The sequence below is a fragment of the Leptinotarsa decemlineata genome, unplaced genomic scaffold (genome assembly GCF_025532065.1).
Source record: "Leptinotarsa decemlineata unplaced genomic scaffold, Ldec_3_MD MMD2_tig00001064_RagTag_RagTag, whole genome shotgun sequence".
Classification (NCBI taxonomy): Eukaryota; Metazoa; Arthropoda; class Insecta; order Coleoptera; family Chrysomelidae; genus Leptinotarsa; species Leptinotarsa decemlineata.
The window spans coordinates 799,584-822,584 of NW_027412558.1; the positions used below are offsets into that span (position 1 = coordinate 799,584).

The 23,001-nt window shown below is 39.3% G+C and overlaps 1 protein-coding gene across 1 annotated transcript in view; it reads right to left on the reverse strand.

Annotated features, from left to right (window-relative positions):
* Positions 1 to 277: 277 nt before the first annotated feature.
* LOC141482374 (uncharacterized) overlaps positions 278 to 23,001 on the reverse strand; it is a 139,190-nt gene continuing 116,466 nt past the window's right edge. Inside the window, exon 3 of the mRNA XM_074175493.1 lies at positions 278 to 4,996. Within this exon, the coding sequence (XP_074031594.1) occupies positions 4,866 to 4,996 (131 nt within the window). The 3' untranslated portion in view covers positions 278 to 4,865. The remainder of the gene's footprint in view (positions 4,997 to 23,001) is intronic.

Consider the following 23,001-nt stretch of genomic DNA (forward strand, 5'->3'; position numbering starts at 1 on the left):
GGTTAATATAATTATTATTTTCAGCTATCTCATTTTTAATTCTTCTTTTTTAGTTGTTTCAGGGATTTCAAATCATTTTATATAGTAGACAATGGAAGTCCGAACTAGTGAAATTCATCATGAAACATTGTCAATCACCTTCAAACAAATATTAAGTTTTTGTTACAATACTGTATAAATTTGAGTAATTTTCGGTGTTTACAAAAAATAAAAAATAACTGCACCAAAAACTTCGAAAATTATTTTACTCTTGAATAAATTTAAGCCTGGTTAACACTATAGTGTAATTCGTAATATAAATGAACCGTCGTATATAGGATGCTATTTATTAATTGTTTTATAATTTTTTTTTTCGTAGTCTTTATTTAAAAAATGGGAAAAAAAAATAAAACTCCACACATATGGCCATGACTTTCAATCCAGATGTATTTTTTAACGCTGAACAACTATTCTAAATAACATTTCCTAAGATTTTCCAAAATAAGAGTACTTTACTCTCGTCTCAAAATCAAATATTTGAAGGCTCCTCGTATATTACGTGTGTTTCCCTGTATTTTGTTGGTGCATGTTCAGCTTTAGGGGATGCACAAACTTTTATGAAAAATAACTTTTTGTCGAAAAACCCATAATAAATAAGTTTCCCATATGGTGCATACTTTAGGGATGACACTGTGTATGAGTTGGGGAGAATTGTGCTAGGGGTCTTACAGGGCCCAGTACGGGGCCCCGCTACTCGTTTCTTAATAACAATATTTGCTCATTTAGTCTTTCTGCAGAAATATATGAAGAAACAGTTTCCCATGGCAACCGATGGTTTGGTCTTGATGGTCATGTACACTGAAGTGCTACCTTGATCATTGGTCTGATAAACATTACGTATATCCAGTGGGTATATTTGTCACAGATTCTTCGTCATATATAGTGTAGCTTTATAATTTCATTTCGTTCAGTTGTGGAGGCTTTTGCAAAAGCTTTTCCAAGTGACGGTTTCATGTGAGCTTTTTATCGAGGATTTTTCTTGGATGTTTCATTACTGCGACGAATGGAAATAACATTGATCGATCTAATCTCTCTTATCACAAAAGAAATAACCAGGAAAGGAATTTCTTGCAAAAACATAACGATCTGCACTGATAGTAGACAAGCTCTATTAGCCTTGAACAGATAACGTGTTACCTCAAGGCTAGTACTGGAGTGTCACCACTCTACCAAAGCCTCGGTAGATAATAACATCATCCTGAGATGGTTTAAAGGGCACGCCAGGAGTATAAGTAATCGCACTGCCGCCTCTTTAGCCAAGGAACGGCCTGATGATTTCGACAATAGCGGAACTAGCCAAATGTTACACCCACGCTCAATCCCTAAAGAGATGCGTGACCCTGGGAAGCTGGCGCCGAAGAAATATCTGGCGATGACCAGGAAAACCCTATGCTTAACAGTAGGTTTTCTGACTGGTCACTGTCAACTAAGGAAACACCTCCATATTATGGGGCTAGTAGACATACCTCTATGCAGGATGTGTGAACAAGAAGATGAAACTGTCAGGCATGTCTTATGCGAGTGTCCGAAGTTATAGTCTTCGACTACACCTGCCGATACAAAGAAGATGTCTCCTAGTGAGCTGTGCACCTTCCTGAAAAGGACAGGATGGACGATGACCTAGGAGGACAACTCCTCGGGAGGATGTAAAATCGCTCACATGTGGCTAAGTTCTCTGGACCTACACTCACCCTCCCTACTCTACAGATACAGAGATACAGAATCTCTCTTTATTGCCCATGCCAAATTTCAGGAATGTCCCTCAGTGACCTTTCATTTCAATTCCCGGAAGTAAAATGAAGTTTGTGAACCTGCGGTCGTTGTTCCGGAGCTGAAATGCTAATTTTCCTGGTACTTCTGGATGAAAATTTTCTTATCACACCACCAGTCGAGGTGTAACAAAAATAACTCTGCTCTCGCACACACACAGATCAGTGATAAACATGCAAATGTGCCAGAAATTGTGTATTCCCCCATCGCCACAGATGTTCCTATTCAGAAGACACACTTTCGGAATTTATCGCGCCTCAGTAATTAATATTCGGTTACGGGGGACGAAGCAAAACTTGGCTAATGGGCTCCACAATCCAACTTCCTCGGGGGGAAGTTCTGTTAGAGTATCAACGAAGACTGACGGAATCTAGTAAACTTGTTAGCCGATATGAAACTATCTTGGTTGGGGCGACAACAATGTTTCTGGGAGTTAGAATTGTTCGCAGAACAGTTGTAACAACGCGACACATTAATTACGAGGGGAGGGGATTAGATGGAGTTCAGTTAGTGTGTGCATGTGTGCGGGAGGGTGTCAGAAGTTATTTGATGGGATCGATTGCATTAATGGTTCAGTCATCTTGGTCAAAATTAGCTGTTAACTCCTGAAACTTGTCTCAGGATATATATGAGGTAGGGTGTACGCAACTATCAAAATCTAAGGTCGAAGGTCTTCCAGAAGTTTTGATAAGTATTCTTAGCATTACAACATAACAAGATAGACCGAGGAGAAGGGCTTAACATAAACCCATCCAAATCGACCATAGTAGAATCACCAAGAGGACTAAAACGGAGGGTCTCGGACCTCTAAAACTTCGAGGTGAAGAAATACAAGTGTCGGGGAGGTTAAATATCTGGGAGAAATCCTAGATTCCAAACTGACCTGGAACCAACACTTGGACAGGATAAAGAGGAAAGCGGAGGTAGCACTGATGCTCCCAGACGCACCTATGGAAAAACATGGGGCTAAAACCAGACATGGTATATTGGCTATACACGATGGTGGTTAAACCCATGATAACATACGCATCTCTGTTCTGGTGGCCAAAGATGAAGCAAGCGACCGCACACCACGAAAAAAAAGTCTTTAACATTATAAATGATAAACTTCTGAAATATACAAGTGTATACGATAATGTACGTCTGAAAGCAGCAGTAATCAAGGATTCGGGTTCTTGGTGAATGCTTTACCTATTGCATCTCTTGGAACACTATTAAACGATGAATGTTTCAGAATAGTAGTAAGACTTAGGATGGGTGTATCTATTCGTGTGCCTCATACTTGTGCCTCATACTTTCTTATCAACTACACTAGTGTAGTTGATAAGAAAGGTACGCATGGTTTGAGTTGCAGGAGAAGTGCAGGACATACATCTCGACATCACCAGGTGAACGACATATTGAAACGGGCTATGGTATCAGCGGATGTTCCTGCAATTCTGGAACCCTTCCTTGGGTACCAGTCGAGACTATGATAAACGACCAGATGTATGTCTCTCATACCATAGAAATACGGAAAACTTGCTTGATACGGTCGCAGCCACCCATCTAGCCGAAAGTTCGAAGTCTGCTGGAACTGCAGCATTGTCTGCCGAATAATTAAAACGAAAAAATACCAAAATCTTGGTAACAACTATCTGTTCCATCACGTAGCGGTTGAAACTTTTGGTGTTAATGGCCCGGAGTCTCTGTTATTCGTTCATGAACTCGGAAGGAAGCGTTCTACCTTTTTCTTTATAGAAAAAAATAGTATTGCTATTCGTGGTAACTCTGCTTCCTTCCTTGGACTATTCCTCTTTCACATAATTTTGATGAAATCATGCATTGCCCCCATTTCAGTTCCTACGAAACTAAAATCTTTTCGAAACAAGCCGAGATACGTGTATATTCATCAGTCTCCTATCAAGGTTAATTCGCAAGTGATTGATCCACCTTCTTCTTTTTTAGTGCGGTCAATGGACTTAGGTCATTTTTGCCCCCCAAATATGAGCTGCAGTCCTCGTGGTTCTGGTTCCCTTTCAGTGGAAGAGCTTCATGGAGTAAGAGCCTACTTGATTCCTGTACGAAACCCTTTATCACTTGGAAGGATTGATTGCAGCTTGAAAAATGGTTCTGATGCAGATTCTGTGGAACATTTTGCGAAGAAAATTGGATTAGATAATTTAGAAAACACTTGCCACATGAATAGCATTTCATAAGTGCTAGAGACAAATGTCGTTGAAGACGATAAAGAAGAAGACTTTGAAATGTTACAGCGGTCGGAAGACGATGATGAAAAAGAAGAAAGAAGTAATAAAAATTATAAGTTGTAGTTCCTGTAATTTTTTTCAAAACAATGTATAAGAATTAGCTTTAGTTTGTTCAGGTAGCTTTTTCTGTTAAAAATGTAAACGACCGCGGGCAAAGTGATTTCGTCATATCCAATAATTCACTCTCCCAGCGAATATCTAATAGAAAGAACAAAGTTCATAGCATATGATGCAGGTCAAACTCAATGTCAAGGTGTTCACCAAGGTTCAAATTTAGCACCTTCAATACTTCTGATCTTTCATCCTACAGAGCGAGACAAACATTAGAAATCTGTTCTAGAGTGCATTTTCATTTGTGTTCAAGAATCATGTATCGTCATTTCTGATTCTGACTTTGATTCTTTTGAACAAGAGGAAGGTACCTTTAAATAATCAAGTTGTAGCAGAAAATGGAGTAAATTTTGACAGATTGACCAAAGAATAAGACATACATGCTTCAGTTCGAGAAGGCTTCTCGTTTCCAGTGATTTTGACACTAACCATGCGAAATTGGATGCCCAAAATTTGTGATCACCATGAATTTCATCAGAAAGAACGATGAAAAATAACCTCATCTCAAATAGATTTGCCTAGTGGTTTCGAATCAACTTCTGTGAGTGTCAAACACCCTCCAGGAAAGAATAGTGATCGAGGAAGACTATACATAGAAAACAATTTAGAATATCGTCGAGGACCATGCTAGTTGGAAATATTCTTCGGTGTCCCCTGATGGTTCCCTTGGTTAACTCCTCAAAGGCTGCGCAGACCTCAATGAGCCACAACGATGGCAGGTATCAGCGCGCTGAGCGCCAGTAGGATCAGACGCCACGATGATGATGCTACGACTCCGGAATTGCAGGCATCTTCGTTGCAACAGTAGGTCATCGAGTGCCACGTTTCTGAAAAAAAAAGAGAAGGTGAAGCAATATTGAATGTTTTGGAAAGTAAAGGGCAAATGGATGTAGTGTATACTGATTTTTCCAAAGCTTTTGATCGGGTAGATCACAATATCAAATTGAAATTATTTTGTTTCTCTAACTCAGCTGTAATATTGTTTAGTAGTTTCTCAAGCGCTCTAGACCAACATGCGAGAGTTGGAGGTGTCACAGCATATGTTATTCAAAATCTTTATCGATGATATTGCTGAATGTATCCGCAGAGAAATGGAAGAAGAATGGAAGGAAAGTGTGGTTGAATTATCTATATATCTCTTCTTGGTAAAGCAAACTCTAACAGTTCTGCAGCGGTTCACAACTGTCTGCTCCCTCCAACACCAACTACGAGTACATATCTTTGGAGAATATCTTCCCATTTCGACATGGTCCGTGCCAAGATGTTAAGCTCATCTGAATTACTTTGCAGATCTACCTAGCTATGACGCAAACTGTCCATCAGAAGTGATCATAGAAGAAAGAGTAGTATGCCACTCTTGGGAGAATCTTTGGGGACCGTCAACCTAAGAATCTGTACTTGAAGCGTTGTTATAGCTGTTCTGTTTATGAGTATAGAATAGATTCATTCGGGGTCATCCGGATAAGCTTGCAGATCAATCAAGCAAATTGTTCTTCGGTAGTGACCGCAGAAGAAGTGATAATACTCCACCTTGGAGGCAATCTTTCGCTACCTTGAACCTAAGAACCTCATCTTGGAGAGTTGTATGCTCTATTTATGAGTATGAGTAGAGGATGAATGAGTATAGGAGAGATTCAAAAATAAGAACGTGGACTTGGGTCCCCTTGGGACTTCGCCTCGCCGCTCAGGTCTTCTAAGGGCTTCATCGCTGAGCCCCCTTGTCGCCTATCAGTCTTCGGCAGTTGGGGGAAATTAAAAAAGCGCTCGGAATCATAATTATTTATGCTTATGCATAAGCAAATAAGCATTTCAATTGTTTGTAAACAAGCAAGAGAAGTGGGTCACAAATATAAATCATCCTTCTTTACACTTTCTTGAAATGTTGAAGTTAAATGTGTTTTTTAAGAATATGGATATTTTTATTGCTTCTAAATCAAGTATAAGTATTCTAATAACCCTTCGCAACCATCAAAACAGATACGTTTGTTTTATTTTTATGCTGTGTCCACCTTATATCCTGGAAAGTTCGCAAACCATTCCAATATTTTCGTGTCAATAGATCTTTCCGAACCGAAACAATATAGATTGTAGACGCATTAATCATCTATACTTCAGGGCAAAAAGATAATGTCCAATTCAATTTAAAACCAGTGAATTATTGCAAACAGGATTTTCTGTATTTGAGAGGGCGTATTTAGTTTTCCATTTCAGATTGGTTCATTTCAATCGATCATACTTTTTATATTGACGACATCATTTTGAATTACTCCGTTCGCCTGATTGTTTTGACATAATGAAACGTTTGTTTGTATCAGATGATTGATTGATCCTTTTGACGAAATTATTTGACACAAATCTTCTGGAGAGGCTATTCGTTATAGATTTTATTTTTCAGTTTTTCTCGCAAAAAGATATCGAGGGGCTACAAATCTGGTAACCATGTAGGTCGTTCTATGCTTTCTCTTCTTTCATTCCAGTGCTGTGGAGAGTGTTGATCTGAAAACTAACCGAGAATCTAAGCATACTGTTACAGTACAGAGACTAATAGGGACCATCTTCCTCTGGAAAACTGAGTGAATTGGACATGATTCAGCAAATAACCATCAGTCTCATTTCCCTTACATTAAAGACTTGGCAATCATATCAGAAACATACTATATGGGCTGAAAGTATAGAGTCTAACACAAAGATGACGCTGGTCTGATTGCATTTAGCGCTTTTTCACTTAGTACTTAACTTCAAGAGAAAGTTGTTGAAATTTAATGATATTTTACATTACACTGGAGCGTTTGAAGGTCGAAATTGCAAAGAAACCACCGCACATGGCAAGGCAACGCTCCGTGTCACAAGTCAATCAAATAATGGCAAAAATATATGAATTGAACTTCAAATTGCTACAAAACCACCGTGTTTGCCAGATTTGGCTCCCAGCGAGGCCCGGGAGTTTTAGCCCAGGTGTTATATCTGGCTAACAGACCTTTGCATCGAGTCCGGTTTTAGGCCGGGTCAGATTAAACGCAGAATACGCTTACAAGAACATGAAGACACTTTGAGCTCCTTTCTTGGGTATTGAGGACACATCTGCATACCTAGAGAAAAGTTGGTATGAAAAGGAGAGTAGCAAAGGGACTAGACAGTGCGTTTTCCAGACTATCATGCCAGCCATAATGATTTTAACCATTATGCGTTGTCATTTGATAGCTAAAGATCGATGTTGCAAATCAAGCAGGATACAAACAGTAACTGTCGTGAGATGAGAAAAAATTCCAACAGATAAAAGCTCACAGCATTAGTTTCCATTTTGAAAAGTTATATTGATGAGTGTCACCGACCAGTTGGTAAAATCTTCAACTTAATTTCAGAGTTACTAATTTTTCCTCCAAGCATGCTTCATATGAAGAACTTTTTTGATTTTAAAGAAGTGAAAATATAAAATAAATGAGGAAAATTCATCTCGCGTAAAACTGGAACGTCACAGCTGCGAAAAAAATTACGTGTCACGAAATGATGACGTATATTTCGCGCCTGGAAAGAGGCTAAACATTGTATTTTCTTCCTGTCGGATGACAAGTAATTCATGTAGCTTCCCCCACGGAAACGATGTTTTCCGTTAAACAGCAAGAACTTTGATTTCGGCGTCGCGTTGCCTAGCTCCAAACCTCATTATCGAACTGTATCCCTTCTCAATCTGGTCTACATTATCCATGTTTTGCTGCGAGGGGCTAATTTGCAGAGTATCGAATATCGAAACATCCTTGAAACCGCAGCGAAACTATACTGATTTTTTTCACCTTCTTGTTTATACAGTCTGGTTGTTCGCAAGATAATATCGGTTTGTATATTAATGACGATTCTGTGGAATTGACTGACAAAATAAAATGCTTGGGACTTCAGATCTGTTTATCAAGTCAATAATCTCATTCAGAAGTCGTACGGTACTCTGAAACATCTGTATTCAAACAGACAGTATCTTAGTAGGTCTCTAAAAATTACCCTTCCAGACGTACTGATTCTATCTATGTTCAATTATTGCGATGTCGTCTATGGCCCTTGTATCGATTTCATAAGTTCTGCAAAAATTCAGAAAGTACAGAACACCTGCATTAGACTTATATTCAGCTTGAATTACAGAGATTATATGACCCCTTCAGTTAATCAATTGAATTGGTTAAAAATGTAAAACAGAAAAGAATTGCATTTCGCCTGTTTCATTCACAAGCTGATAAAAAAACAACAAGCCACTTATTTGGTAAAGAAACTCTTTCCCAGACATCAGATATATTCAAGGAACCTTAGATTTAACAATAATTTTGACATTCCGAATCTTGATAGCACTATCTATGAACGATCCTCCACGTATCATGCTGTAACAATGTACAGTGTGTAACAACGAAAACTTAACAGATCCGTTTTTGAATATAAAAAGTAAGATTTTAAAAAAAAGCTCGGATACGTCGATTTCCAATTAAAGGGGGACACCTTTCAGACTAATCAGATTTTTTGTAGTACGCACCCCCTCGGAGGGGTGCGTCCGACGACCCTTATTTAGATAGGGAAAGTAGGTCGAGTGGCACCTTGTTTTAAGGTCTTTCGAATACCTTTACATCTCTGTTAAAAGAAAATTTTTGTAACGATTAGTTTTCGAGATAATTTGAAGTTAAAATTGCTATGTTTATAATACATTAGACAGACCACTCGTATGCTTAAATAAAAAATTTTGCGAGCAGTTCCTCTTATCAGTTTTTTGTTAAATAAAATCCCTTTTTTAAATCAATACCCACTCCTCTTCTTCCAGTTTTCATCAGTACATCGTTCAATTGTTTTGTTTAAACGGGTCGTGTATTGTTATTTGTTTAAAAATGCCATACACTACTGCTGGAAGGGTTTCAGTTATTGCTTTATTTTTTGGTAACGACCAAAATGCTAATAGAACATCAATTTTATTTAACGAGCAAAACTCTGGTAAACACCTAAGCAGAAATCACGTTTTGGATTTGGTCACATAATTCAGGGAGACAGGTTCGGTTTTAAATAAGAAAAGAAATGTTCAGAGAAGGGTAGTGAATGATGATAATGCGATTGGAGTGATTGGTCAAGTCATCGCCAATCCCAGGTTAAGTACCAGAGGTTTATCAGCAATGGCCGGAATAAGCCTTATGAGCGCATGGGGAATCCTTAAAAACCACAAATTCCATCCTTACAAAATTAAACTTGTTCATGAACTCAATGAGGGTGATTTTAACGGAAGACAGGAGTTTTGTGAGGGCATGAGTGAGATATTAATGCAAAATCCCGAGCTGCTTTATAAAATCTGTTTTTCGGACGAAAGCTCATTTTATTTAAATGGTTGCGTGAACCGTCACAATTGCCGTTATTGGTCAGATGAAAACCTAAGACAATACGCAGAAATACATACCCAACATCCCCAAAAGTTGAATGTTTGGGCCGGAATATTAGGCAATCATATTATAGGTCCATTTTTATAAATGTAAATTTAACCGGTGACTCCTATTTACAACTTCTTGAAGAGGCAATACAACCTCGTATAGTTGAAATAATTGAACAGGATCCAAGATGTCAAGATACATTTATCCATTTCCAACAAGACGGTGCACCACCACGTTATGCCCAGCAGGTTCGAAATTTTTTGAATAATCATTTTGAAGGACAATGGATTGGCAGAAGAGGTCCAATTGAATGGCCAGCACGATCACCAGATTCAACACCACTGGACTACTTTTTGGGGGATATTTAAAGTCTAAAGTTTATGCTACACAGCCAGCCAATTTGGATGAATTACGTCGTAGAATTATTGATGAATGCCAAGCTATAACTGCTGAGATGTTGAATAATGTAAGAGCAAAATTGGAACAAAATCTTTATTGTTGCATGGAGCAAAATGGCGCACATTTTGAACATTTACTCTAAATTTCCTGTGTGAGTTACCCTTATTAGGTGTTACTTTTTTGTGTGTGCTTTAAAAACAATTATTGGGATTTATTAACCCTGAAACAGTTTTTTAAACTTTTCTGTGTCATCAGCATTCAAGGAAATCAGCAGGTTGTATTCGTTGTGTAGGAAAGTTTTTAGTATGATTCACTTTTTATCAGAAGCATAAAATATCCACGTCAAAAGGCAACCTTCATAAGGAGGTGCCACTCAATTTACCTAAAATGTAAGGATGGTAACCAACTCCATCCCCCGAAAAAATCTCCCCGTAATAAACAAATAATTTTTACATTTTTACGAAATCAAATGGACACGTATTAGCAGGTTGCCATTAAAAGCAAAAATTTATTTTTTTATGAAAGTTCTGAGCGTAAATTGTACCTTAAAAACAATTTGATTTATTTTGAAAAGAGTTGAACTCAATAAAAATACCTTTAAATCTTCAAATTATCTCGAAAACTAATCGTTACAAAAATTCTTTTAACAGAGATGTAAAGGTATTCAAAAGACCTTCAAAACAAGGTGCCACACGACCTACTTTCCCTATCTAAATAAGGGTCGTCGGACGCACCCCTCCGAGGGGGTGCGTACTACAAAAAATCTGATTAGTCTGAAAGGTGTCCCCCTTCAATTATAAATCGACGTGTCCGAGCTTTTTTTTAAAAATCTTACTTTTTATTTGCAAAAACGGCTCTGTTAAGTTTTCGTTGTTACACACTGTATATAATATATTATTATATCTTGATACGGTTCTAGAGGTGATTTTGAATTGGGGTGAAAGTAACCACGTTCAATTCAACGCCACAAAAACCCAGGACAGATATATCCGCTTCCTGCTTCTATAAGTTTGATGGGGATTAAAATGGACACTAATATGTCTTGGCACAATCATGTTGCTGGAATTGCAAAGGCTGCTTCTCAAAAGTTTGGAATACTGTTCCAAGCTTCAGTGAGCTTTCTAACGTATTTCTATCGATAGTAGCAAAAATGAACACGTTTTTGAAATAGTGAACTGGTCTATCACAAAAGTATCAAGTACGGAAACTGCAGCAAAAAAACCGTATCGGCTTCAGCAACTTGTTCGTACTTCGGAATCCCGCATTATCCCTGATCATTAAAAGGGAAACCGAGTCCGTTTATTCCCCGTATTACATTCATTCAGTAATAAGGGCGAAACGAAGCTAAATTATTCCCTGTTCCCTAAATTCAATTTCAGGCGAAACCTGGTGAAATTTTCGATCGATCCTGAGGGATACTTGACGCCGTGATTGATACGTGATTTCGGGCGAATTTGTGAAAAGGGGTGAGGAAATGGGAGAAATTAGATTTTAAATCTGAGGGCGATTATCGGCATTTAGGCGGGAATTGAAGTTTTTTTGATAGATGTGATTACGGTTAAAACTTTTTGGGATCTGAACTGTTCGGTCTCAAGACTGTCATCCAAATCATCATTTTCGAAGTAGTAGATTGGTAATCTTGAATTTTAACTTTTTTGTGCTAATTTTACGTCGTTTTATTGAGCATTTCCCCATATATCATGCTGTCCAATGATGTTTTCCACTAGTAATTCGTTTCTACTTCTGCTTCCAACTTGATATACCGAGGGAAGTGAAACGAGGGGGTGCATACCTATCAAATAGTTTGATCCTCATAAATCTCACTGAGAGTCACTGAACAGGGTGCTAATTACATTCTGTTAATTGCCAAGCAAGCCTCTGAAACTGTAATTGGGAAGATTCTCCTGAATAACCCTCGTGGATGGTTGTTTTCTCGGTTGAAGGTTCTCTTGTAACTCCTGGTTGATTCGGGAAAGATTAAAATGTTAATGAAATATGAGTTCACAATTGAGAATTGAATAAGAAACGATGTAGTTCTTCCAGGAGTTATTAACTCATTTCAAATTCGAGGTGATTAGATTTTAACGTAGTAACTGATCAAGAAATACAAAAAGTTTTTTGGATTGGTATCGTCCCCGTTTTTAGAAACAAAAATTGTGACAGTAGAACCTTACGCCGACTAATACATGGAGAAAAGCGACTAAAAGCATATAATAAGATGAATATATGGTTGAATAAACACAGTTTAAAAAACTAAAAAACACGCTTTTGAAGAACATCTAACTAAAAAGTTAAAATATTTTTTTAAGTAAGCTTACAACAATAACGAACTAGGTTACGTACAGCGTCATCTGCTCGCGAATAGATCAAGTAATCATGTCGTATATCAAGAAGGTTAAGTACAGCGCCATCTGCCCGCGAATAGATCAAGCAATAATTTCGATAATTCTGTCAAGTAAAGATCCCAAGCGAACAAACAAACAAATATACATACATACAGGTGAAGCTAATCAAAGCGTGTTAATAAAAAAGAACTATTGTGTATAATATTAAAGTCGTTTCATGAAATATATAGAGGCAAAAGAAGAAACACGTTATTCAAAATAAAGTATGTCGAGATACTCTTCAAGTAGTCAAAAAAAATATCGATTCCGGAAAATGGAGAAAATGTAATGAATGTTATAAAAGAAGGGGATACGTGAAAGGCTGACCAATTAGTTGAGGAAATTGTAGAACCTTCAATCATAACGCTCGACGAAGCATATCTATTTATTATTATGTACGGGTAGCAAGGGGCTGTCCTCAGGGGGGTTCTATCCTCTCTGTTAGGGAACCTTATAATGGACAACTATTATGTCTCTTGGACCACAATGGGTATAAAGCACTGGGCTATGCAGACGACTTAGTCATCTTAGTCCAGGGTAAATACAATAATGTAGCGAAGGGATGCATGCAGCAGATCCTGAATATTATAACAAGATGGGCCGAAGAAGAAGGGCTTAACATAAGCTTAGCCAAATCGACCATAGTAGCAGTCACCAAGAGGACTGAAACGGAGGGTCTCGGACCTCTAAAACTTCGAGGTGAAGAAATACAAGGGTCGGGGGAGGTTAAATATCTAGGAGTAATCCTAGATTCCAAACTGACCTGAAACCAACACTTGGACAGGATAAAGAGGAAAGCGGAGGTAGCATTGATGCTTGCCAGACGCCACTATGGAAAAACATGGGGGCTACAACCAGACATGGTAAAGCGTGTTTTTTATAGAGGTATAGAACTTTAAGTTGCAATAAAACAACGATGGATTATTCGATTGACATGAATTTTATTTATCCGAAAGATAATCTTGTGGCATTACATTTTAAATATGATTTCTGGCATATGACCGCCATGGCTGGCGCGGATGTAGTCCAATCTGGACGTCCAATTTTCGATTACTTTTTCCAACATTTGTGGCCGTATATCGGCAATAACACGGCGAATGTTGTCTTCCAAATGGTCAAGCGTTTGTGGCTTATCCGCATAGACCAATGACTTTACATAGCCCCACAGAAAGTAGTCTAGCGGTGTTAAATCACAAGATCTTGGAGGCCAATTCACAGGTCCAAAACGTGAAATTAGGCGGTCACCAAACGTGTCTTTCAATAAATTTATTATGGCACGAGCTGTGTGGCATGTTGCATCGTCTTTTTGAAACCACATCTCCCGGACATCATGGTTATTCAATTCAGGAATGAAAAAGTTAGTAATCATGGCTCTATACCGATCACCATTGACTGTAACGTTCTGGCCACCATCGTTTTTGAAAAAGTACGGACCAATGATTCCACAAGCCCATAAAGCGCACCAAACAGTCAGTTTTTGTGGATGTAACGGTGTTTTGACATACACTTGAGGATTACCTTTACTCCAAATGCGACAGTTTTGTTTGTTGACGTAGCCATTCAACCAGAAGTGCGCTTCATCGCTAAACAAAATTTGCTTATGAAAATTGGGAACAACGGTAATCTCCTTTTGGGCCCATTCGACGAATCTACGCCTTACTTGATGATCGTTTGGCTTCAATTCTTGCACGAGTTCGATTTTGTAAGCACGCAAACCAAGATCCTTCCGCAAAATCTTCCATAAAGTGGATGGACACAGATCCAATTCCTGTGCTCGATGGCGGATGGACTCCTCCGGGTCTTCCTCAATGCTACACTGTACAGCAGCAAGAGCTTCTTCTGTACGCACCGTACGGCGTCTCTGGGGATGCGAGTTATCAATAAGAGTAAACGTGGTGCGAAAACGTTCCATGGTTAATCGAATTAACTGCTCTGATGGACGATTTTGTCGACGATAAAATGGACGTAGTGCGCGATACGTTTTCCGCACAGAACCATTATTTTCAAAATAAAATTGCACTATTTGCAAGCGTTGTTCAGGCGTGAGTCTATTCATGATGAATTGCCAAACCAAACTAAGAATAAATCACTTGACATCTGTTAAATCGGTCGCCATCTTGAAAAGTAATGCCAACTTAAAGTTCTATACCTCTATAAAAAACACCCGCTATACACGATGGTGGTTAAACCCATGATAACATACGCATCTCTGGTCTGGTGGCCAAAGATGAAGCAGGCGACCGGCTCATTAAATTGAGACCTCAAAGAAATGAGCGGATCAATATTTTACAGACAGCAAGAGCACACTAGAGGCTCTGACAAACGCGAAGGCGACATCAAAACTGATCTGGGAATGCCATTGAATGAAATTGCAAACAGGAACAAATTCAGTTCAGGACCTATATATGTACAAACTTTGTACTGTACATATATAGGTCCTGGGGGTACCAAAATCATTGGTAAGAAACCAGATTGGGACATGGACCAATAAGAAGCACACAGAGTACTGGACAAAAGTACCTGGCAACAAACACAGTAGAACCTTCATTAGGGAACCGTCCGAGAAAAGAATATTTACAGGGTTACTAAACGGTCATTGTTCGCTTAGAGGACACCTGAATAAAATGGGGCTGTACAACGGAGACCTCAGCTGCAGGTTATGCAACGAAGGGATAGGAGCAGCTCTACACATCTTATGCGAATGTGAGGCACTGAATCACAGGAGGCAGGCTATATATGGATGTACAAAACTACGCCCAGAAGAATATGAGGAACATCTCTGAGACTGATGGAATGGGTGTCATGAGAAGATGAGAGGATAAACGCAATAAGCCCAAGAGGCTGCAGTGTTTTCTGGAGACTTGGACTGAATGGACAAGTCAGACAGCTCCCAAGGTACAAAAAAAAGTATATATTTTCAATTGTGCATAAATAAACGAAAAAGTAATTAGTTTCAACAAGTATATTCAATTGAACAACCTAATGCACGCCACTGCAGGTAGAAATTGACCCGAACGCTTATAAAATCTGTTGTTTCCGTCTCGTTTGCGAAACAAAATTAGGGTGGATCCGGTGAAGTATCATAAACCCGCCTATACCAGCTGTGCGCCTATACCAGCGTAACGAGACCACAAAATTCTGCCAGAGCACTCCGTTGCATTTATAATAAGTATTTACTACTTTTCAACATTAGGAAACAGAGGCTAGGGGAGTTGCTAACCCACTTCGGTCTATCCTTTCAGTTATCAAAAGCCCTAATTTATAATCCCGTAGATCCGAATTGAATGGATACCTGATAAATACAAAGGAATAAACCTGCACGAAACACCCTCGGACGGAAGACAGACTACGTCGTTTCCAGACACAAAGCAATACGTCTCGACGAGCAGAATCCATCCTATTCAAAAGACAAGCCAGTCCAATCTCGCTTGAATTAGCTAAATAGATTTACTCTTCCGCCGGTGGAGATGAACCTCATCCGTCTCGAAAGACGATGATTTTTTTTGTATCCGATTGCCGGCTTGGTACAGTGGATTCCCAAGAGTGGAGGAAGTCTGTAGTTTTTTGAACAGGCTATTTCGTTGTTGAGTTCAAATCTCTCGAGCAGAATTCTGGAACGTCGTTTTCAGTGATTGGAAGTTGATTAAATAAACTCCACGGTCGGTTGTAGGAGATAGTGATTGTTGAATAGCCATGAAAATATACGTGGGAAACAACTTTTCTGTGTGAAAGCTACTTTCCGGGTTTTTTGGCCGTGATCTGCAGGTTTTTATGTCCGACGTTTCGTCTACTATTGCTGTAAACATAATAATAATAATACAGTAATAAAATGTAATAGTAATAAAATTACAGACCGATAACATGCTTGAATTCGTGTTATAAGCTGTTTACAAGCATCTTATACACACGAATACTCACCGCAGTTGACCGAGTGTTCGAACGGATATATGAGCAGAGAGGGTCGAAGAGAGGAGTCGCTGGATGTAAAGAGAACCCGCTCATGGATAGATGTGTAACGCAGGACTCGATACAATATAAGCGTAACCTCTCTATGGCCTGGATCGATTACCGTAAGGCATTTGATACAATTTCGCATGAGCTCATCTTGCATTTGCTCAGATGCCTGGCGGTACCCGACAACATAGTGAGATGCATTGAACAACTGATACCACTTTGGCGAACTCGCTTCACCATAACATCTGGTCAAGTAAGAGTCCAAACAGGGTGGGTCACTTTCAGTAGGGGTGTATTTCAGGGTGATTCCCTCAGTCCTCTTATCTTCTGCATCTCACTATTGCCATTATACGTTGCGCTCAGAAATACTCGAGGGTATAACTGTGGCACCCCCGGAAACCGGAGGCACAAGGTCACCCATCGGTTTTATATGGATGATCTTGAACTTTATGCTTCTGGAGAGAAGGATCTCCATCAGTCCTTGAGGGTGGTGGAAGAGTACACGCATGCTATCGGTATGAAATTCGGGATAGACAAATGTGCCATGGTCCATCTCAAAAAAGGACGATGCGGGGACTACGGGGAAGATGTGCAGCTCGTAGATGGAAGCATTCTACACCATCTGGATGCCGGAGAGGCGTATACTCACCTCGAGGTGGAACAACGCCACTCACAAGAGGTAACTGCAGTGAAGAACTCTCTCCGCGGCAAGTATCAGCACAAACATCGACAGATCTGGTCATCGGAACTGTCAGGAAAGAACAAAGTTGCTGCAACAAATATGCTTGCCGTTCCAATCTTACTCTACTCGTTTGGAGTAGTGAAGTGGACTCGGGAGGAGCTGTATCAACTCGACATAAAGACCCGAAAAATGATGTATCTCTATAGGAGTTTGCATCCCAAATCGTCCGACCCATGGTTGTACTTCCCCCTACAACAGGGAGGCCGTGTACTTTTGAGTTTGGAGTGTCTACATGACAGAATGGTACTGGATATAGCCTGTAAAGTCGTCAGGTGGTCGGATCCCCTTCTCTGCATGGTTCGTGACCATGTGAGAGCAGAAATTGGAGCATTTCTCTTCAGGGCAGCTGCCCGAGCAGCTGATGAACTCGGTTTAGTTTTCGACACTGAACGAGGTGACCAAAACTCTGTCACCGAGTTGGAACCCGTTCAGCAAAAAGCTCATATAAAAGCCGCAGAGATCACCTCACTTCTGCAATGCATTGAGCCTTCTTCAATAACATTGAAGACCTTGGCTTATCAAAGCGCCTGACTTTCGCTTTCCTCAGGTCGAGTGGGCTGAAGTCAGAAACTGAGGGGTTCATCATGGCTTGCCAGGATGGTGTCTTCAACACCTTAGTCTACCGCAGTCGCGTGATGGGTATAGAGGTTCCTGACACAAGGTGCAGGGCCTGCCGCGAGGCGCCCGAGACCCTAATGCACTTGCTATCAGCATGTCCAGCATATGCGGTCGCGGTCTATATCCATCGACATAACGCGGCCCTAAGAGTGCTATATTACCATCTACGGCAGTATTGACGAGACACCGGTGTTGCCCTACGCTCCGGGTGATATTAAATCCGTCGTGGGGAACGGGAAGTTTCGAATTTATTGGAACTATTCGTTCCCCACCCTCAGGCTCATACAAGTTAATAAGCCTGATGTAGTCCGTCTCGACCACCAGAGCAAGACGATATTTGTCATGGAGTTTTCAGCTCCTGGCGAGACGAATATCGTCAGAAAAGAGGAGGAAAAACGGATAAAATATCGAAATTTTCTCTTCGAACTCCGCAGACTCTATCCAGATCACTCTGTCAAGATGGTTGTTCTGATTATTGGAATCCTTGGTGGAATGATGTTCTCTCTACTCTCTAATCTTAAAATCATACCGGCTTGCCGAACTTGCATTATTTCAAATATGCGTGTCACAATTTTATGTAAATCGCTTAAAAAAATATAAAACAATTGTATTCGTCTTTCTTATGGTGTGAGAAAATTCTACCATATATCCCCCAAGTTCGAGTAGTCAGGTTGGTTACCGATTGCTAAAACCTACCAGTTCCACGTACTCATCAATACACATAAATTCCTCATTTGAAAAAGCCAAATAATATTTATGAAAGATATAAAACTTTCGAATCTCAGAATAATTCGAGGACACGAAACCGTCACAGTTTTATTATTCCAAAACACTCGACAGCTTGCTTTTCTCGTAGTTTTATTTACAACTCTATCAAACAATATAATGCTCTGCCCAGTGAATTTAGACACTACTCCATATATAATTTCAAGAAAAAGTTGATAACAATCTGAAGTCTTCTGGATAGATAGTATATTCATGTTATGCCTTGCTCTTATGGTTTTCCCTTTGTATCACTTTTGTGTAGCTTTTGCTATATATTTTATCTTATTTAAGCTAAATAGATTTTTAATATTTACTTTGAAATTTATAGCCTTTGTTTTTTTCTCAGTTTTACAAAGATTCATGAACTACTCACTTATCAAAGTAGACTAGGTAATTCTTTTTATATTTCTATAGGTTAAGTTGTAAAACAGCCTAGGCCGAACTTCGCCCTTTCATTGATTTTTGTATCTACTTCTTCTTTATAAACAATGTATGTCAATGAATAAAGCCCATTTATTATTATTATTATTATTATTATTTTTTCACCGTAGTGTGCGCTGGTCAGGTCCCCCGAAGCCCCGATACATTCGAGAGGGCGCGCCAGCATTATCAAGAATGACCACTGGTCGAGAAGGACTACATCAGGCTTATTAGTTTGTATGAGCCTGAGGGTGGGGAACGAATAGTTCCAATAAATTCGGCACTTCTCGTTCCCCACAACGGATTCAATATCCCCCGGAGTGTAGGGCAACACCGGTGTTTCGTCAATACCGTAAGAGTGCCGTAGATGGTAATGTAGCAATGTAAGGGCCGCGTTATGTTGATGGATATAGGCCGAGACCGCATATGTTGGACATGCTGATAGCAAGTGCATTAGGGTCTCGGGCGCCTCGCGGCAGGCCCTGCACCTTGTGTCAGGAACCTCTACACCCATCACGCGACTGCGGTAGACTAAGGTGTTGAAGACACCATCCTGGCAAGCCATGATGAACGAATATCATTACCAAACATATCATTGTAACACATCTCATCAAATATTCTTTGTACAGCGCCCTCATTTGGAACTTCCATCGTCGATTTAGCTAGAAACAGTCTGTGAAGTGGCAAAATTATCCTTTTCAAACTCCCGCTGAAGTCGAGAGGTCATTTAAATAGAGACTGCTGACCACGGCTCGCTGAAGTCACTTCAGATTTCTGTTTTCAGGGAAATTACCCGCCAGTGAAGCAGCAGCGGACAAATTATGTCATTTATATGGCCCCTCTAATGTCCACACTACATGTCCGACACGATTGCTCTGCCAGAAATCGGAAATTGTCGAGTGGGCAGGCAAAAAACGAAGTGGCGGAGATGTAATTGAAGGTTTACACGAGTGGGTGGGTATACTTGAGAACTGACTATAAATCAAATAATTTGAGTCAGAGGTTCCCAAACTTTTGTTATCATAGACCACGAATATTACTGGACGAGCAACCGTCTACCTGGAACCGATTTGGTTTTATACACAAATTAGTGAGAGAAACGAATTCATTGAATTTATATTTCTTTAGTAATTCCCTGAGGTATTTTTTAGTGCATCGTCTTTTAACTTTGCCTCTAACGCATGACAGGTTCATAAAAGAAAGACGTACACTACAGGAAATAGCAGCCACTAACGGTTTCTCGAGGGGTATTGTAGATGACATAATAAGGAAGAAGAAGTTTAGGTTAAGAATGAACGAAATCTCGACTTTCAGAAAGGACAAAAACCAAGATAAATACATCTCAGTTCCATACCACCAATATACGAGGAACTTTGGAAAGATTTTCAAGGAACTAGGTATGAAGGTGGTTTTAAAAACAAGTCATACACTACAGAGCCTTTTGGGAAGTCCAAAAGACAAAGTCGAGAATTCGGAAAAGTCTGGAATTTACGAAATTGAATGTAAGAACTGCGATGCAAAATATTATGGACAGACAAAAGATGTATTAAAGTAAGATATAAGGAATACATAGCACACTTAAAATATGGAAGATCTGAAAAATCAGCAGTCGCCCATCATATTTTGCAACAAAACCATTCCATAGACTTCAGTTCATTAAGATTAGTTAGACAACAACAGGCAACTAGATGCCTATGAGAGTGTAGAAATAAGTAAACACAATAATATTATGAATAACGATGACGGACCTATACCAAAGAGCATACTATATAGCTTGTTAAAATAATGTTGTTGGGTTTACTGATTACTACAAATGACGCATTGCAAAACTAAATTTAGATAGGCAATATTGTGAAGTTAATTTTATATAGCTGAAAATTGTTTTATATACAGCTTTAACAGATAAATATATATTGTAAAATAATAGATAAGGAAATTGTAAAATTAATTTAGGTTGGTATACCTGTATAGGTGGTACACCTGGATGGTTTACCTGTATGGGATATCTATATAGCATAAATAGGGTTAGCTCGCGTAGATTTTACTTTTAATCATCCTCTTTGAAGATGATCACTTGGTGATCGAAACACGTGTCAAGTTTTTCTCAGTTGACTAAAATAATTTTCCACACAGTCCTGATTTATATTCCTCGTCAATATGTAGGAATGTCCTGCACTATGTAGGTATTCCCAAAGATGCAGAAATGCCGAAATTGTTATCTACCACCCCTCAATGAATCTCATTTGTTCAGTCGTTTTTTTTCTTTTTTTTGATATCACAGTGAATTTGCTGAAAAATATTTCCATTTCTTTCAGAAAATCAATTTTTTTTGATGCTCCGACAAAAGGTTCATTGAAATCTTCGACAGATGTCGAAGAAGTTGAGAAATAAATAATAAAAAGGAATAACTTTGAATTTTTTTTGGCCTTCGAAATGTTGGTTGTGGAAGGTAAAAAATACCCAAAAAAGGTTGATGAAACACTGATTTTCCTCCACAAAAAATTACTTATGATTTTTATGTGTTCATTTCTTTTTTGTATTACATAATAAATACTAGAAAAACATACCCTTTTTCGTCAATTGGAAATCGAAAAAAATTAATGCCGACATTACCCTGCAAATTACAACTACACACAGCTCGTTCATTTTTCCCAAATACAATAACACCACTTACAACGACTCACTCTGTAATAATATTCCATGCCCCAAGTTGGCTCGCTTGGTAATTGCATCATATTCAGTCGGTTGTGCTGTAAGTTTGCTGAGCATAAAATTCGAGGTGGGGAATCTTGACCTAAATATGGTGGAGAGTGAACTTACTTGTGTTTACTTCTATACGGTGGTTTGAGAATTGCACCCGTGCGGAGCCGTGGCGGTTCGCCAGTCTCGATATATGTTGCATCTCAATTGAAATAGGATTATTCTTTGTAAACGCACGCAACAAACGCACCCTCTGTAACGGGAAACTCATTTTATTTCGTTTCCTCCATTTACTTCCATTATCGAAATGAATATTGTATAGCAAACTTCCACCCTAACCACCCTCGCATCTTTTCTAATGTTTGCCTTGTATTGTTCGCGAAATATTAATATCGCGTTCGATTTGCGCGAAGAGAAATTGTGCTTTCCCTTTTTCCCAGCTTCAGCGCCTTGGGTGTTCCAATATAAATGATGTTATTGGTGTTATTTATTATTTTCCATGAAAATGCGAAGAATGTGTGTCGTTAGATGTGATGAGAAGACTGATGTTGATGAATGAACATTTGTCTACCTGCCATGTATAGAAGGTGTCACCAACCGAATCGGGAAAATTCTAAAGGATGAGAAAATTAACACCGTCTTCAAACCGACGAAGAAAATATCGGAATATCTGAGATCAGAGAAAGACAGCAGAGATCCACACAATTCAGCGAGAGATTACAGGTTCCATGTAACTGTGGTAGAGTCTATATCGGTCAGACAAAAAGAAGAATGGGTGCCCGCCTTGTCGAGCACAAGCGGAGTTGCCGATTGGAACAGATCGAGAGGTCTGCAGTCGCTGAATATGAACTGTCCGACGGGGAACACAATTTCCTGTTTGAAAATATCGAAAGGCTAGCAAAGTCGTACAATCATTCAACAATAATGCATTTAGAAGGCATAAAAATACACAAACACCAAGAGAACTTCAACAGAAAAGAAGAGAGAACATATCTACCAAATATCTGGCACACAGCACTGAAAAGCGCCAAAATGAAGCCAAATTAACTAAATCGCGCGGAAAGTACCAGCGAACCCGCCATTACAGAAAATGCGCGAAAAATCAGCACTATAAATGACACGGCAGCCCTACTCGGTGTTATCAACATAATTTCTGGTAATGTTGTCTTCTAAAATAGCCTCTACCGACTGTCGACCTATTCTATTGCCTGTTTAACAATCCTCCTATTTCTCATGGAGACGAATGAGACAAAATGGCATCTAGATACTTTTCCACATCAAAGGCGGCATGGCTAAGTATCCATGCTGATTGTTACTTATGCTCTGACGAAGCCAAGTCAATTAAATTGCGCGGGAAGTACGCCCGAATTCGCCATTACAGAAAGTGCGCAAAAAATTAGCGCTATAAATGACACGGCAGAAAAGGGAGCTTCAGTTTCAGTTGACACGTCAAGAAGAGTACT